Consider the following 17,123-nt stretch of genomic DNA (forward strand, 5'->3'; position numbering starts at 1 on the left):
TCCTTCAGAATTTTTAAGTGTCTGCAGGGGACAATCACAAACCAAGGACAAAAACAGATTATTTACCAGTAACTCGAGTTCTCCTACATGATCATTTTCTCCACAGAACCATTCCATCTACCCCCTCCCCGATTTTCCTATTCAGAGACAGATTTTTACAGTCAGTTGGGAACCAAGTAGGAGGGTGTAGTAGTGACTCACACATCTGCTGGAGGTAAAATGGCATTCAATGCATGCGCTAGTGCAATTTGTACTTACCTGAAATTTGACAACTTCAACAGCTCTTTGATGTCTGACATGGCGTTCTCATAAATTTCTCTAAAGACCATGAATCTGTGGAAGAGGTAACCGTTCCCCCCAAAAAAAGGAAATTCAGTTACTGGTAAGTAATACAGTTTTATTAAAGATGTGAAACCATAAGGATTCCTGCTTATCCCCGGTAACCTGTAGTAACCATGCCATTTACTTATTTAGTGTACCAAACTGATCATCATTACTAAAGTATTTTACACTGAATATAAATGAACTAAACATTCCAGAATCTTTTCATGATTTTTATTATATGAAAATTTCAAAACACACTTGGCAGAATCTTGAAGGCAAAGAGTTTTCTGAGAGCATGAGATGATACTAGATTTGCTAGGCTTAAGATGTAAGATGTTTTTATCTCCCTGTAAAATTTGCCATTTTTATGGCTCTGATTCCAGAAATATAAAAACTCCACCTGATTTCAGTTGCCCAGAATGAATTCCTTTAAAAATAATACTAAATTCCCCTGTAGGTCTTGACCCAAAGCTAAATGAAATAATTCAATTCTCTTGAATTCACTGGGCTTTGGATCCTTCATTCAAGTCTGTAACATTTAAACATAGTTAAAGTGCTTAGAAACAAAGGAAAAAAGATGCTTAGAGAAATTGCTAAACAACATCTGGTGTGTTCATGTCTGCTTCATTCTATTCAACTGTGAAACAATGTTTTTCTTCTTTGCTATGTTATAGGTAAAATGTGTAAGAGAAAATATCGTTATAAATAATCTTTTAAAACAATCATGTTTCTGCCTAACCGTCAAATCATCTTTCTATTTGCAGACATCTAGGAGCAATAACTTTCTTACTTGTAAATACTATAAACTTTCATCCTATGCAAGAAATTATCAGAATGGCTTCTAAAGACTTTTCTTAAACCTTCCATTTTTTGTCCTTATTAAACTTTCTTTTTTCTCAAGCTCCTCATAATCTACATTGTGACTTCCTGTGTTTATAAAACTTTTCATGTTTATTTCAGTGCCAGTTTATATTCATTCTAATTACAATTTTCCAGTTTTGATCTTTAAGGGAAAACAGTATATAGGAACAAGCTCTCAATTATTTTACTGACATAGTTTTGTTTGATTTCAGTCAGCTAGTCTCAGTGAGCTCAGAATCAAACCCAACCTGATAACCAAAAAATTATCAGTAGCTGCATAATTCACTATACCCTATAACCAGATTAGGAGGGAATATTTCTGGGAACACGTCCATTGCCAGGGGCAGGGGAAATTATAAGTCTATAGCTTAAGTCTGACCAAATTCTACTGTAGAATAGTAGAGGAGACAGACATTGTAATTCTGCTTAGCCTAGAAGTTGCATTGTGTGAAAAATGCCTTTTTGGTTTAAGGAATAGTACTATGAACAGAAATGCTAACTCACTGTTGTACTTTCTTTTTATGTAGATACCCTGCAGTCACAGCTTATCAATATGGGTGTTATTCCTACATTAGTGAAATTGTTGGGTATTCATTGCCAAAATGCAGCTCTGACAGAGATGTGCCTTGTTGCATTTGGCAATTTAGCAGAACTTGGTAAGTCCATAATATTAATCTCAAATTTATATCCAGTTTTCATAAAGTTAAATATTAAGACTAACAAAAGCCTTGTACTGATGCTTGTTCCATGCCCTTTTGTAAATTCAAAATTTAAAGCAAACAGTTTCTGCTTATTGTCTCTAAAATCTATAGTTGTCTTCCCCCCCTTCAGTAACTGAAATTTATTTGGGTACTTAGAACAACCATATGTTTTACGTTAACATTCTTCAATGCAACTAAGCACACTCTAAATCATCTAAACAGAATTTCTTGAGCACTGCTACTTAGTGTGAATTATTTATTAATAATATAAATAATGTATCCTAGTGTAGCTCCATAAAGTTATATCAGGATTAAATTTGGCTCATGGAAATCACTGAATGAAACTGAGACAGTCACAGTTCATAAATCTGCCTATACAATATTGTTTTAGATGTAGAGTTTTAACATGTTCCAGTCTAAATACTTGCATGTGTAAGTCACAAATACTACTACTAAGCTGTAGATGTTATTTTTAGCAAGTTTAGTTACAGCTTCACTTAAACTGAAGTTTGTGGTCCTGCTATGATCCAATGTCTTTGCAAGTGGATTAGTTTTCACTGGAATTCCTCCAAGTGTAAACCAACAGGTTAGAGCCTGTGTTTTATCATCACTTGTACATTGCTGTTCTTCTGCTAAACTATTCTATGAAATTTTAGTCTTATGAGGGTTTCTTTTTATGCACTGGAGTACAGAAATATAGCAGTTACGATATCATCCTGTATTTTTAAGACAATTCATCAGTTCAAACCATGAAAAATTTATCTGTGAGTTTGTGCTATCTGGAGGCCTGAAGTTACAACTGTTCTAAGCTCATAGATTTTAAGGTCAAAGAGAATATGATATTCTCTAGTGCAGTCTGATCACACGCATAATACCTTCGCTTATAGCAGGCAAGTCAACTTAACACATCTACAACAGAAAGAGCCATCAAAATAGCACTAAACAAATAAATAGATGAAAGATCTTCAAGATGGGCACTATGTATTGTGTTTGCACAGCAGAAAGCGTAATATGAGTTGTATACTGGAAATTCTAGTGCTTAAATGCAACTAAAGCCATAAGGATATTAAATATAATAAATGGAAACTTCACTGAGAACTGTATTTCCTTTCCCTGTTTAGAAAGATTCAGCTCTGTCCAGTTGGGTAATAAGAGCCATGAGAAACAAGCTTAGTGGCAGCTGCTTGCCTTCCTGTTCCCATACACAGATAAAGATGCTTGTTCTTTAAGATTGGCACAAAATTAATTTAGCTTGTAATACTTTAATGTCTCTTAAGCAATAGCTTAGTCAATCACATCATAACTGTAATATTTTATTTTTGCCTTATAACTTCAGGGAATTTTATTCTGAGGTTGTCATTTTTCATCACTTAAGAGACAACTGCATTGCACAGATCCCGTGAGAAGCATTATATGAAACTTATTCTGTGTCAAAGCAGGGCAAAAGCCCAATAAATAGAGTGATGGTTCTGCTTTTAAAAATACTGGAAAGGTCAAAAATCCACTTAGAATATGCTATGCAGTCATGCATATTGAGAGAAAATAATAATGGGATGTGCACAAAAGGGTCTAGGTCTGTGCTTCATGCTTTTCCCCAGTCCTTTGGGTTACTTCTACATTAAAATAATCCCAAGCCACTCATTAGAGCAGTAGCAAAGGTGCTGGAAGGTTTCCTAACTACAGATGGCTCTCAGGAGGTGGCAACTGAAGAATGCAGAACACCAGCCCTACCACCTGCATCCCCTGTAATACTGCCAATGAGGAGGAATAAGATACAGGCAATGGAACAAGAGAAGCTTTTGTTGAATCCACATATGAAGAACTGTTATCTACTGGCTGACCTCCTAGTAGCAAGCTAGCCCATCTGTAAAGCTGCTTTATTCTATCTGTTTAGCGTGAAATGGCCCTGCAACAGCTATGCACAGATTTCAAAGGAAGTGTCACCATCGTGAAACCATGTAAATGTTAAAGCATTCAGTATGACTCTTCCTCTCTCCCATAAAAAATGCAGTACAAAATCTGCTAGTCTTCCTGTTAAACTGAGAGCAATTAAGGACTATGTATGTATTTTTGTAATGTTCCTGTTTCTATAGCTACCTGTACATGCTGTTGGGCAGAAACAGCCGCAACAGCCTTGACCATATATTTATGTACTTTTAAAAGCCTTAATTATAATTTATTCAGGTCAGTGCATTTAACTAAAGTGTTAGACATTCTTCTTTTCATTTAGTGACAAACACGAGTCTATTGTTCTTGTCTGTGAAGAGCATTATTAGTCATCTTACTGAATAAACCTGGTAACAAAGAGAAGAAAATGAGTCCTACTTTTTGATGTGGTTTGTATACTTGATACTGATTTTTTCCTTTTGCTTCACAGAGTCAAGTAAAGAGCAGTTTGCCTACACAAACATTGCTGAAGAGCTCGTGAAACTGTTCAAGAAGCAAATAGAGCATGATAAAAGAGAGATGATTTTTGAAGTTTTGGCTCCCCTGGCAGAAAATGGTGAGAATTGGGCTTTTCTTTTTCCTTACACTATTTTTTATTCATTCCCTTATATGTAATTTGGTATACTGGTATCTTTTTCAGGGACTAAATGCAGAGTAACTGGCTGCCTTGTCCAGAAGCCACCACAGCTGATCCTCACAATGATATTTTTATATAAAGTGAATAGGTCTTAATTATCTGAGCATGTGACAGGAGCCAACAAATTGTTGTTGGCTCCTGTCAATAACAATCAGCCACCTCTGATTCACTATGTAGATGATTATATTTTATTTCCCTCAACCTGCAGTGGGAATATCAAAAGCCACTTTTTAGAGGGCTTTACAAGACTTGTCTGCAAAACACTGGCTCAAGTGTTCATAGTCTATTATAGCACCAGGACATCAGTCATTGCATCATTTCCTGGGATCAATGAACCACTGACAGTTCCATTTCCCATGGACATTATTTTTGCAGGGGGTATGTTAATTGCAAAGCTAAGAGCTCAGCACTCTGCCCTCACTGTTCATTGAGAGATCATATGAATTTAATATGGGTGTTTGGTGGCATAAATTACGGTAGCCCCAGGAGACTTGAGTTTCATTCATTGCTCAAGCTGGAGTGGAAAGTGGTATGTGCCCGATCACCCCTCCAGGATGTTCCTCCCCAAGGAGTTCTGGGTGGTTTGCATCATCTTCCATCTGTCCTTAATGGAAACAAAGAAATGAGTTAACAGGTGGAGCTGGACTGAAGTGGGAAGCAGTTCTGAGTATGGAAGACATCACAGTATTTGATGGCTCTATAATCTTGTTTTAATCACTTAAGCATTAAAGCATGTTTGAATGGAATAAATTATTAGACAGAATTGTATACTCTAAAGATTTAGGTTTCATCTTACTCTGTTGTACACATACACTCTGTGTCTGGTTTACACAGTATAAATCAAGACAAATTTTTACTTCAGTCTAAAATTTATTTTCTTTTAAGTGGTATATGAAAACAGGAATCATTTTTTCAGTTCTAAAAATGCACATTTTGCCAAAACATATTCATTTTTTATATCCTAACTAGCAAGTGGCTCAGAAATAGTTCCATCCTTAGAGACTGACGCTGAACTAGGTTGAACCTTTTGCGAGTTCGAAATATTTCAGTTCAGATGCTTAATTTTTCTTGGACTATGTTTTATAGTCACAATACAATTTGATAAGTTTACTGCTGCTGAACGTAACTCAGGTGCTTGCATGTTAGAGGTAGTCAGCCAAACTCTTCCACCCTGGGTTCAAGGCATACTTAAATCACTGTGCACGTACTGTCTAGGTGCTTTTAATTGTAAATAATAGGCAATAGGTCAAGAAGCAAAAACATCTAAATGAAGTACTTGCAGAGTCTGGATTTTGGTGGCTAGGGTTTTTTGAGGGTTGTGTTTTGTTGTTGTTGAAGCACACTGGTGTAGCAATTTATATTTCAAATCACAGAACATCTGCAACCTGGTATTCTGTAACTAAGGGAACTCTATTTTTTAAAGCACCTTCGTGCAAAAGTGCCTATTTAAAAAAAATCTCAACTGGACATTTTGCATTCCCTAACAAAGTTCATGGGAAGGTCAGGCACTCTTAGAGGAAAAATGAATTTCACTCAGGCAAAAAGCCTCATGATAACAGGAAATTGAGAGTCAGACACATCCACCAGAGACAGAACACTTTCGCACACCCAACAAGCTTTGGCCTTTGAAAATATTTTAACTTAGTTAAACTCCTCATTGTTGAAACACCATTCCATGTGAAAAGCGAAGAGAAATCTGCTTATTTGCGTATTTCTGCAGAGGTTTGTGACTCTGCTTTCTAAAAATCAGCATGCAAAACCCATGTGAATCACTTTCGCATAACAAAAAGACATAACACAGCATTAAACGACCTGCCATTCCCACTTAACAGAAAGGGAGTTTAGGCATGTGAAAGAGATTGCCAGCTTCAAGTTCACAGAGAAATATCTGTTAAAGATGGTAGTATAGAAACAACACAAAAAATATTGCTCCTAAGTTCTATGTCACCACCTAAAAAACATGTTTATTACCTTATCTGTTGAGCCTTGTGGCCAATAAGTAAGAAATTAGTTTGCCTCATCAGTTTCCAGTTTTTCTTCAGTAACAACAAATCTGTCTCACAACCCAGCCTTTTGGATTTGGCCTTACAGTACTCCTCCTGCAGCCCTTCCAACAAATGGCAGGAATCTTGGCTCAGCTAAACAAAATGGGTGATTACTTGCTCAGATTTCATCAAAAAGTTCTATATTTTATACATGCATGTCTCAGTGAAGTCAGTAGCTCTTCTGTATGTGAAATAGAATAAGAAACCCTAACTTTGTTCTGCCACATGGTCTAAAGTCTTTGAAAAGCCCAAACACAGCACAGTCCTTATGAGTCTGCTGCATGATGACTGAGATGCCAGAAGCTTGCTGTAGAGAAATACCCTCATTTTTGAGAGGGGAAGAGCGGCTCCATACAGCTTCAGTGTACAGTGGTGCTCTACAGGCGGTCCAGAGCTGGGGAATGCCTGGTAGATGAATAATAGCAGAAGATGACCCTGAGAACTTAAAGAAGTCACAGTTTTATCTACACAAGCTGTCAGTGCCACCATTGTCATCACTACTTTGTTTCACGGTCTGTCCTGTGTATAGGTACAGTAGATGTATTTGAAATCATGATTCTGAGCCCGTTATCTGTGCTGTTCTTCAGATGTCATTAAACTGCAGCTGGTTGAAGCTGGCTTGGTGGAGTGCCTACTTGAGATCGTCCAGAAGACTGTGGACAGTGACAAAGAGGATGATGTTGCAGAGCTTAAAACAGCTTCTGATCTTATGGTTTTATTATTGCTTGGAGGTGAGTACACTGTGTCACTATCTTCTGCAAAGCAACAACAGATACTTGTAATGCCAGTTAGCTGCTGAATTTTACTGTTTATTAATTTTCTAAATAACCTAGAGGACCTGCTACCTGCCAGTTAACATTTAATAGGTCAGATTTTGCCTCTTATCCCACTGCAGGACTGAATCAATTGTAGTGAAGCCAGCAGAGCTTCACAAAAATAAAGAAAATAATTTTCCCTAACACTTTGGCTTGCTGACTGTCTATGCTTTTTACCTCAGATGAATCCATGCAAAAGTTATTTGAAGGAGGAAAAGGCAGCGTATTCCAAAGAGTACTTTCATGGATTCCTTCCAACAGCCATCAGCTACAGCTTGCAGGAGCATTGGCTATTGCAAATTTTGCCAGAAATGGTAAGAATAGGCCATAATAGCTTATGTAAATTTGTCTGTGCCCTTCTATCATTCTCTCTCTGTACAGCTATAAACAAAAACTGGGTCTCACAGTAAAAAGCTGGTATTGAGCTATACAGCAATGTCGGTAGTTTTATACTTTACAATCCTGAAAAGCATCAAGCCTACTTTAAAAATACTGTCTCATACTTGCAGAGAGGTATAGGGGATTTCCGCCTTCTTCAGTGTTTCTCATATCGCTCATCTAAATTTGTTGTGAGCACTGCAACTCCAACTCCCATTGATGATGGTGGTCAGATTCTCAACAATGAAATCTTGAAGGTAGCAAGGAAATAATCCTATTCTTAAAAAGCTCTTGTAAAAGTCTTAGTAATAATCTTCCACTCTCAAGTAACTTGTCTTACCCTGTACAGATGGAAACTGCATCCATATGGTGGATAATGGCATAGTTCAAAAGCTGATGGATCTGCTAGACAGACATGTGGAGGACGGAAATGTAACTGTGCAGCACGCCGCACTGAGTGCTCTCAGAAACCTGGCTATTCCTGGTAAGCCTCACTTTGCATTGCTACTTATCCGAAGGTGAAATTCTGTTCTCCCACTGCACCCCTCTAGGCAGTCTAGAGGCAGGTCACACTGCTGCTTTTCATTCAGGCCCACCACAGCTTTCATGTCTTTTGCACAGCAGTGGTGACAAGCAGTTTTAAATACATCACAGGCCTACTGGCTGTCATTTGCCACTTTGATCCCACAGTATTATCCCCACCAAGGAAAGGGCAGCTTTGTAATAGGCCAGGAGCTGAGGAGGCATCAGATACGATTTCTTAATCCTTTCTGTCCAGAGCACTGCATTTTTTTTGTTATTCATTTGTTTCATTTGGGATCTCTCTTACAGCTGAGGGTCCCACCAAAAAGCAGTGCCCACTTTGCTGAAACACTGCATCTCACTGTAACTTATGAGGTTTTGGCAAATCCCAAATTAGAGCTGGACGTAGACTGTTAGAATAGCTAGCCCACTGCAATTAGTTACTGTTTGTAGGCAATGAACGGAATGCTAATTCTGTCATTTTTAATAACTTAATTTGTATAAATTTTGATTACCCAAGCATAAAAGGCAGAGTACATGCACACAAAAATAAAGCAAGTCTAATACTTGTGTGTGCTGTCTCATAGCAAGGCAAAAAAAAAAAAAAAGTCTTTCATCCATTTAACCTTATTTCACTATTTTTAGTTTTGACAAATCATAACTTCCTAGAAACAATCATTCATACATACATAAACCCATGCAGCGGTAGTGGTATGCCACTTGCTTACCTTTCTTAGGTGAGTAATTCTATTAACTACCATCAGTCAGCAAGCTTCCCTGTAGGCTATGCTCAGGGATGTCTGCCAGAAACCTACATAAAATTTCACGTATCTTGTTACAGAAAAATGAGCAAGTGGTAACAGGCCTCAGTGCTTAACTGCTTGTTAAACACCACTGACCATGAAATAAGTACTTTTATCTAAGTAAAATATTGGACCAATTTTGCACCTTATATATGTTTCAGAGAACTCTATGGAAGTGGAGAACATAGATGAAGGAGTCTGGGGTGTGGGGGACAGTACACAGACTACAGGCTCCAGCCATGTCAGGCTACAATGTTGTTTGTATAAATTTGTATAAAATACTGGAACTGGGTAAGAAGTTATTTTCCTGATTGGATGCTTTAGTTCCTTTGCCTATGTGAAATAGAAGAGTGTTGTTGGGACTCAGAGAAGTTTTGTCATATTTTGGGGTGCAAGTACTATCCTGGGCTTCTTCTGGAAGACCCCTTTCCTAGATCCTAGACCAAGAGGGAAAAGTCTAACCTTCAGTTTACGTTCAGGCTGAACACTGAAAATCAGATGCGCATGGTAAGAGAAAGCGCTTAATTTCTCACCTGTGTCTTAGCAACTATGACGATTTTTCCACAACACAGTAGTGTCAGCACACACTCACGTTCCTGAGGTCTGTGTTCCAAAGCTATGTTTCAAACTGCGTCTGAAAACTTGCTTCAAGACCCTCTTGGAAATAAACCGCATCTTCCAGAAATGCTCTTGAGATTATCCCTGTTCTTTGTTCATGCAGTTGTAAATAAGGCTAAGATGCTATCAGCTGGTGTTGCAGAAGCTGTATTGAAATTTCTCAGATCGGAGATGCCCCCTGTTCAATTCAAGCTGCTGGGAACATTAAGAATGTTAATAGATGCACAAGGTAAAAATAAACTGTTCTCTATGTCAAGTGATTCTCTTTGGTTCAGTCTGTGATATGCTGCCAAGATTCTTAAAAGGGAGAAGCAGAGGGGTTTTTAAAATTTTACTCCTGAAGTCTTGGAATAAATCTAATACATATGCAAAGGGAGAGGAATGCGGGTTGCTGTTTTTTCAGAACTCCTGAATTGACTAGCAGGGACCCTCAGAATAGGTGTCAAATGCTTATTTACTTTTGTATTTCAGAACTCTCCTACACTGACACTTTACAACTATGTATTGAGGCCTGTTTCAAGCTACCACTCCTGTTTTGCTGTTCACTTTTTGCATTTCCTGGCTGTACCTACCTCCCTGACTAAAGCACTACTTAATTGATAAACTGTGATTTCAAAATGAACAAGCACCTTTTAGTTTAACAGCTTGTTCCAGGATGAGGATTTATAAAACCTAAAAGTAGTTATTTTTGACCCAGCCCTGCAGATTTTTTCAAAAGATCCATTCTACTTCTAGGAAAGTATTAGATGTGAAATAGAAATTCACTGAAGAAGCTAATGTGACATAGTCCATAAACCCAAATCTATCCAACCACAGTGCTCCCTCCTGGTTTTACATTTTTGAGCTAGCTCACCTGAGAGTGACATCATCTGTATTTTCCCTAATCAAATGCACAAGCCTCAGTAACTGGGCTGAAAAGTTGTTTTCAAAAAGTGGATTATGAATGTTTTTCTGAATTTTATGTCCATTTTGACTGCTGCACTTGCTTCCATTCAACCTAGACTTCTCCCACTGTTAGCGCAAGCTAGTATAGTTCTACTAACACCTTCTAGTTAGCAACTTTCAGCTTATTTTTCTAGCACTTGCTTTAAAAAGTGACAACTTTTTTGTTGTGTTGTTGGCTCTGGTATTATACAGCAGAAGCAGCTGAACAGCTGGGCAAAAATGTCAAACTGGTGGAACGACTGGTGGAGTGGTGTGAAGCCAAGGATCACGCAGGTGTGATGGGGGAGTCCAACAGACTACTTTCTGCACTTATACGACACAGCAAATCAAAAGTAAGTTAGTGGTAAAAAAGGTCAGTTTGTAAGAACGAAGAGTTACCTTTGCACTTGGTATCGGCAGCTGAGCCCTCCGGTATGTAATCCTTCTGGAGAGCCAGGCTGGTTAATTCTTGTGTTACATCTCCTCTGCCTCCAGGACCTGCTAGTCAGACATAAGTGACAGGTTTAAGTGCTCACTAGAACTATGTAGTTAAAGAAAAAATAAAATAATGAAATGAAGCAGAACAATTTCAGTGTGACAGACCAGCTGAAGGAATGCTGTTAGGATTCACATGGCTATGTCCTAACTCATTTTTATTTGCATTGTATCCTGTAGAAATTCAGCATGACATATTACATTTTAATAATGCTATATATGAAGAATCATTGCACTCAATTGTTATGATCTTGCTATATATTTATATAAAACTGAGTTCCAGATAAAGTCTGTCCCCCTATTGTTCATTTAGCATATTTCAGAGTTTTAAAAGTCTAACAGATTAGAAATGATCACTTAGTCCAAATTCTAACAAAAGCTTGCTTGCACATAGCAAAAGGTACGATATTAAAAGAAACTGTGGGACAGATGAGTTCTGACCCTCCCATCACATCTGCATCAACCAAATACCTTAACATAAGCAGTCCAAGTCCACTGTCCTTGCTCAAGAGAGTATTAGACAAACATAGCCTGAGAAGGGACAAAAGCTTCTGGAAACAAGCTATTTCAGGCTCAGACTTCATTTCTTGCATTCACCCATATGAACACAGGCTGCATGACTGAACTTAAATAGCATATGGGATGTTGAGAACTCAGCCTTTAACAGTAGCCTCTTCATTCATGCATGGCATTTGTGAAGTGAAAACCATATCGTTGACTTGATCTATATGGAGCCTGTCCCAAAACAAATCAACAGGCCTTACAGAGATGTAAATCTGCTCATTTCTAAGATTACTGTCTCTTTCTAATACCCATGCTCCCTTTTATATTCAGCCTCTAAAACTGATCAGGTTTCATTTTTTCCAAGTTCTCATTTTTTATGCACCCCACACACAGTCCCCAGGTGTCGTGGTTTAAGCGCTGAACCCAGGACACCAAGATGCATGCATTAGTGGCAAATGCTGCCACAGATGCAAGTCGTTATCAATACTCTCTACAGGAAAACAGAATTCAGCTCTAAATAGAGAGACACTATTGATGGCATCAAATAGGTATTAATGTAGAAGTTAACAAAATTATCACAGATGAACTTTGGTCTGGTTTATGTAGTCATAGAGGAAACTTGACTGGAAGAGGGAAAGAGCTGAGACGGTGGAGTTTTTAATGCTTTTACTGCCCTCTAGGTTTGAATATGAGTACAACTACTGTTCTCGCGGCACACTGGGTTTGAATTTAGTCTTTAATTTTAAAGGATTTGGGGTAATATTTACAAAGGCAACAATAGTTCGGAAAACTTATGTCTCATTCTAAAAAATGAAGTGGGTACTTGTGAGTCAAGCCACACTTAACGCCAAACCTGACTGTTGTCACCTCTTCTGTCTGTTGGGTACTGCCTTTTAGAGGGCGATGTTCACCTACAAAATATAAGATTTTATGTCAAAGGTGCTGATCGATTCCCAAAGTTTATATAGCCAAAACTGTACACCAATTCTAACAGAAATTAGCAGTTCCCATATTATTCAGTGGAGTCTCAAAACTACTTTGGAATTCCACCAGAAAATCACAAGCAATAAAACACATCACTGCAAGTAAGGAAAAGTATAAAAATACTTACATGCTTGCATACATTATGTCATTCAGGAACAAAAAAAAAAGGGTTTAAATATGAAATTCTTTAGTCATTAGGCTGTGACCTGTGCCACTAGCACCATCAGTATGATTATCTGAAAATATTTCAATTTTCAAGGATGCTGATCGTACTGTGTCTGTTTCCTTGCATAAAGAACATCACTGCATAGCCTATGCAAGCACTGGAACAGAAATCATTCTAAGCACATGTATTACTTCATGAGTTATGGCTTGCGGCTGGAGTTAGAAAGGGATGTGATCCTTATTTCAAGAAATGGCTACTATTTCAAAACTTTGTGCACCCATGGAACAAAAAATAATAAAAGCTAAACCACATTTCCTTGAACAGTTCCCCTTCAGCATGCCAATACCTGATTTTCAGGCAAACATTTCTGCAAGTATTTTTGGGACATATAATTGTGAAAATATTCAGTGCAAACTCACTTTTTAATTATAATTAACAAGTAATGAAAAGCCTGCAAACACCAGAAATCTTTATTCATCCTTTGTCACATATGTAAGTTAGATCAAATTTTAGACTGTTTTTAAACTGCTTTAAAGCCATTTAACCAGTCAACATTTTCATTTCCTTGATACTGGGCAACAGTTCATTTTAATTGCTGGCTTTAGAACAGAAACCAACACATTGTTATCCCATAACTATCCATTCCTAACCTGCTTTATATTTGAAGGAAAATTCCACAATACTTCAAGAGAATGTCTTCATTTTCCTGCCCATTTCCAAAAATCTGTTTTTCAAGTACACCATTTCTACTGCATAGTAAGGTGTAATATTTGTGATTTCACACCTCTGAACATTTTAAAGAAACTGAAAATTCATGGAGGGAGATTAAGGATTTGATGACTTTGTTAAAACTATGTTCTTGTCTCTCTGTATCCCAAGTATGTGGTTTGTTGGGTGCTTTTGATCAGCTGCTCTGAACGTCACAACATGAATAAGGGAAAATTAATCATCTTTGTACACCAGCTGAGTTCAAACATAACAAAAAGCACTTGTTAGGCAATTGATGGCACACCATGAGAACTTGAGTTACACAGTATAATTTGGAAAAGAGTTAGTTATGTGTGTCTCAGTTATGTGGTTAACTGGTTTGCATTAACAGGTTGTAGCTTAAAATTGCAGAGTAATGGCAGATCATTTATAGGCCCACATGCATGTACATTCACATATAAAGTGATTATACGTGCATAAAACCAAGAAGTATCCTTACCCAAAGATAACATAGCGTCCACAACAATTTCATTGTTTAATACAGTTTGTATGCAACACAGATTTTTTTCTATTTCTATTTATTTTAGGATGTAATTAGGACCATTGTACAGAGTGGAGGCATCAAGCATTTAGTAACCATGGCAACCAGTGAACACGTAATAATGCAAAACGAAGCTCTCGTTGCACTGGCATTAATAGCGGCTTTAGAGTTAGGTGAGTATCCCAGTGGTGAACTGTTATCTTTCCAGTCTGTGCCCAAGAGAGGTTGCAACAGGAAAGCTGTGTGAGTTTCTTTTGCAATGTAGAACAGCCTCCTCCTTCCCCTTGCCTTTCAGTAGCACATAGTTCATGCAGACAGGCAGGCAATCAGGTCATGCAGAAAACTGGAGTTTGCTGGTAATACAGTGTCTGCTCCATCATTCTGGTAGTTGACCACATGATCTAGAAAGGCCCTTCAACATAACTTTTAAATTTTGGGTAAAACCCAGAAGGCTAACAGGGAACAAAATCATACTTTAAGAGTGGAGACTACATGACCTGACCTTCACATTCCTACACTGGACTGATTAATCCCCTTTGAGAGGGCTTACCAAAGCAAAGCTTTCACCTACCTAATTAGTGAGAGCTAGAGAATACACACAAAGGTGGATAATGTCCCCAAAATGCCTTTATGAAGTTCCACAGAAATAGGTGCAAGAGTTATCATATGAATGCCTTTGTCATACCTCAGCTTACCAAACAAAAAGGCAAATGCCCACCAGAGGTTTTGTTTATCCTATTTGCTTGCTTATTAGCTAAGGTAAGGAACTAAAGCAATATTACTTAGTACCGCATACTGCAGGAATGCCATGTTCAGCTTCCAAATCACTGAAAATACATCAAGGAATTGTTTTAATTAAAAGGAAGAATATTCCTATTCAGGTGAACCATCTAACCCTTGTCTTGTCTTCAGACATTTAAAAGTTTCGAGCCTGAATTCAGTATATAATGTTTCTTAACACTACAGAGGAAATAACTCATGCTCTGATCGAGAAGTTTTTCACAGCTTTTATAATGGACCTTGAGCTCCCTCTGCCATGGAATCAAGAATTAAACCACCTGTGTTTACTCAGGCAGAATTTCCAAAGACAAGTTCAGGCAGTGGAAGTCTTGAAAGCCGAAATGTTGTAGGTGTTGGCCTAAATAGCTAGAAAGCCTGTCGGCTTTTCCATCAGCTCACTGTGTGTTTAAGATCAGATTTTATCATTAAACTCTTGTGATTGTCCTTTCAAGTGGTTGGGCCATTTTACATTCTTACAGCAAGAGCTGTGATTCCTATCATCATACCATCTAATACATGCTTCAGTTTTATGCCAGTGAGTTACGCACCACAGAACCACTTTCACTACAGTGAGAGATCCATGTTTCAATAAACGGCTAATGCACAAAAGCATCAAAGCAAGCAGGACTTCCAGATTTACAAATCTTCACTTGTATTTCAGTCACTGCTGAAAAGGATCTCGAAAACGCTCAGCTTGTTCAGATTCTACACAGACTGCTCTCAGATGACAGGAGTGCTCCAGAGATAAAATACAACTCCATGGTGTTGATCTGTGCCCTTATAGGATCTGGTGAGTATTCAGCAGAGGCTGCTTTGTTAAGAGATATATGTATTTAAACTTGGTTCTCCCTTTTAGCCTGAACGTAGAGCCTGTGCAACCACCCTCTGAGACTGGTTCTCTGTTCACAATGAATGTACACAGAAGGATTCAATTTGCTATGACACTTCATTTATAGTGTTTATTTATAGTGTCAAGAAGGAGACTGTTAACTCAGTTTTGGATATAAACTGCAGAAATTGGACTCTGGCTTCTGCTCAAACTTCAGCTGACAGAAGAGAAATTAAAGGCATTTAAAACCGTACAGTATCAGGCTCTCTGCAAACATGCAGATAGCAAGAACTTTATTTTCACCTTCAGCTGCAAGTTCCCATAATTGATGGTCAAGTAAAATTCAGCTGAATCTTACAAGGAGCCTTCTCACTTGTAGTTTTAAATTCCTATAAGAATAGTAGGAAACAAAGATACAGGTAATATTTAATGCAAGGACGCACATGCACACAAATGGAGGAATCCTCACACTTATCTCACTAAAAGAGTCCCTCCCTCAGCAGCACTCACAGACTCAGCCCACCAGGCTCAACTGTTCATGGGTGCTTTGAAAGACAAGCAGGCTGTGCTCTAACACACGTCAGTGCTGGACACTGTAATCTTTCTGAGCTAACGCTCTGCTAAAGGTCACACTGTTTTGAGGATGGTGTAAGCGGGCTACAGCTTGATATTGCAACTTCTTACCTGTGTGGGGGCAAACAAGCAAAAAAACCCACAAACAAAACACCACCAAAACCCCCACAAAACACAAAAGAGCAAGACATCATGGGGAAATTTGATTTCCAGCTGAGGTTTCCAATAGTGGCTATGTTTCTTTCATTCAGTTCTTTGAGATGTATTTACTCTGTGAAAGGAGAACAAATTTCATTCCATAAAGGCTTCAGAAATTTACAGACAACTAAGATAAGAACTGGATTAAGTCAGAAAGGTGGAAACTCAGGGCCTGTCTGCACATGACTTGCCAAGTGTGAAGCATTTGAAGGTTCTCTAGAGATGAGCAATTCAATCAAATTATCATGGCCAAGTATGTGATGTCTCTGTAAACAAAGCTGTTGAGGTTTTTTTCCCCTTAAACAGAGCTCACCATGCCTACTAACTGGTGACCTGTACACCCATGCAAGCGAATGCTGTATTACTGCCATCTTAAAGGAACAAGTATTTGTTTTTAGAGCAGTATATGCATCTCAGTGTACAAAGATTGTGCTCAAAAATTGCCTCAGCTCTCAATAGGCATTCACTTTAATGTTAAGATATGTAATTGAGTTGTTATTCACAACCTTCTTGAGCCATTTTGTGCTTGGGATTATCTGTCCATTTTAGAGGAGAAGCCTTCCTGCAGAGGTTGCCCCTCAGCCTCACCATGATGTTCTTATGTGTATTCCCATTGCTTCCAACTAAAATAATCGTCCTCTCAAATTCTGCCTGACACTTGCATTTTCCCTTCTTTGTCACCTGCAAGACTGACAGGTTTTTGAAGTCAAACACCCATGTGTCTATTCCACCAGAGTAAGGAGCAATCTTATCTTAGGGGTTTTTTTAAT

The 17,123-nt window shown here is 38.1% G+C and overlaps 1 protein-coding gene across 4 annotated transcripts in view; it reads left to right on the plus strand.

Annotated features, from left to right (window-relative positions):
• The window catches only part of RAP1GDS1 (Rap1 GTPase-GDP dissociation stimulator 1), a 99,544-nt gene that overhangs the window by 79,792 nt on the left and 2,629 nt on the right, over window positions 1-17,123 (plus strand). For all 4 annotated transcript variants that reach the window (XM_030492053.1, XM_030492054.1, XM_030492056.1 and 1 more), the window contains 9 exons: window positions 1,713-1,841; window positions 4,264-4,389; window positions 7,103-7,246; window positions 7,513-7,644; window positions 8,058-8,192; window positions 9,755-9,880; window positions 10,789-10,928; window positions 14,020-14,146; window positions 15,415-15,543. In XM_030492053.1, coding sequence (XP_030347913.1) covers window positions 1,713-1,841; window positions 4,264-4,389; window positions 7,103-7,246; window positions 7,513-7,644; window positions 8,058-8,192; window positions 9,755-9,880; window positions 10,789-10,928; window positions 14,020-14,146; window positions 15,415-15,543 — 1,188 coding nt within the window. The remainder of the gene's footprint in view (window positions 1-1,712; window positions 1,842-4,263; window positions 4,390-7,102; window positions 7,247-7,512; window positions 7,645-8,057; window positions 8,193-9,754; window positions 9,881-10,788; window positions 10,929-14,019; window positions 14,147-15,414; window positions 15,544-17,123) is intronic.

Source organism: Strigops habroptila, chromosome 7 (assembly GCF_004027225.2).
Source record: "Strigops habroptila isolate Jane chromosome 7, bStrHab1.2.pri, whole genome shotgun sequence".
NCBI lineage: Eukaryota > Metazoa > Chordata > Aves > Psittaciformes > Psittacidae > Strigops > Strigops habroptila.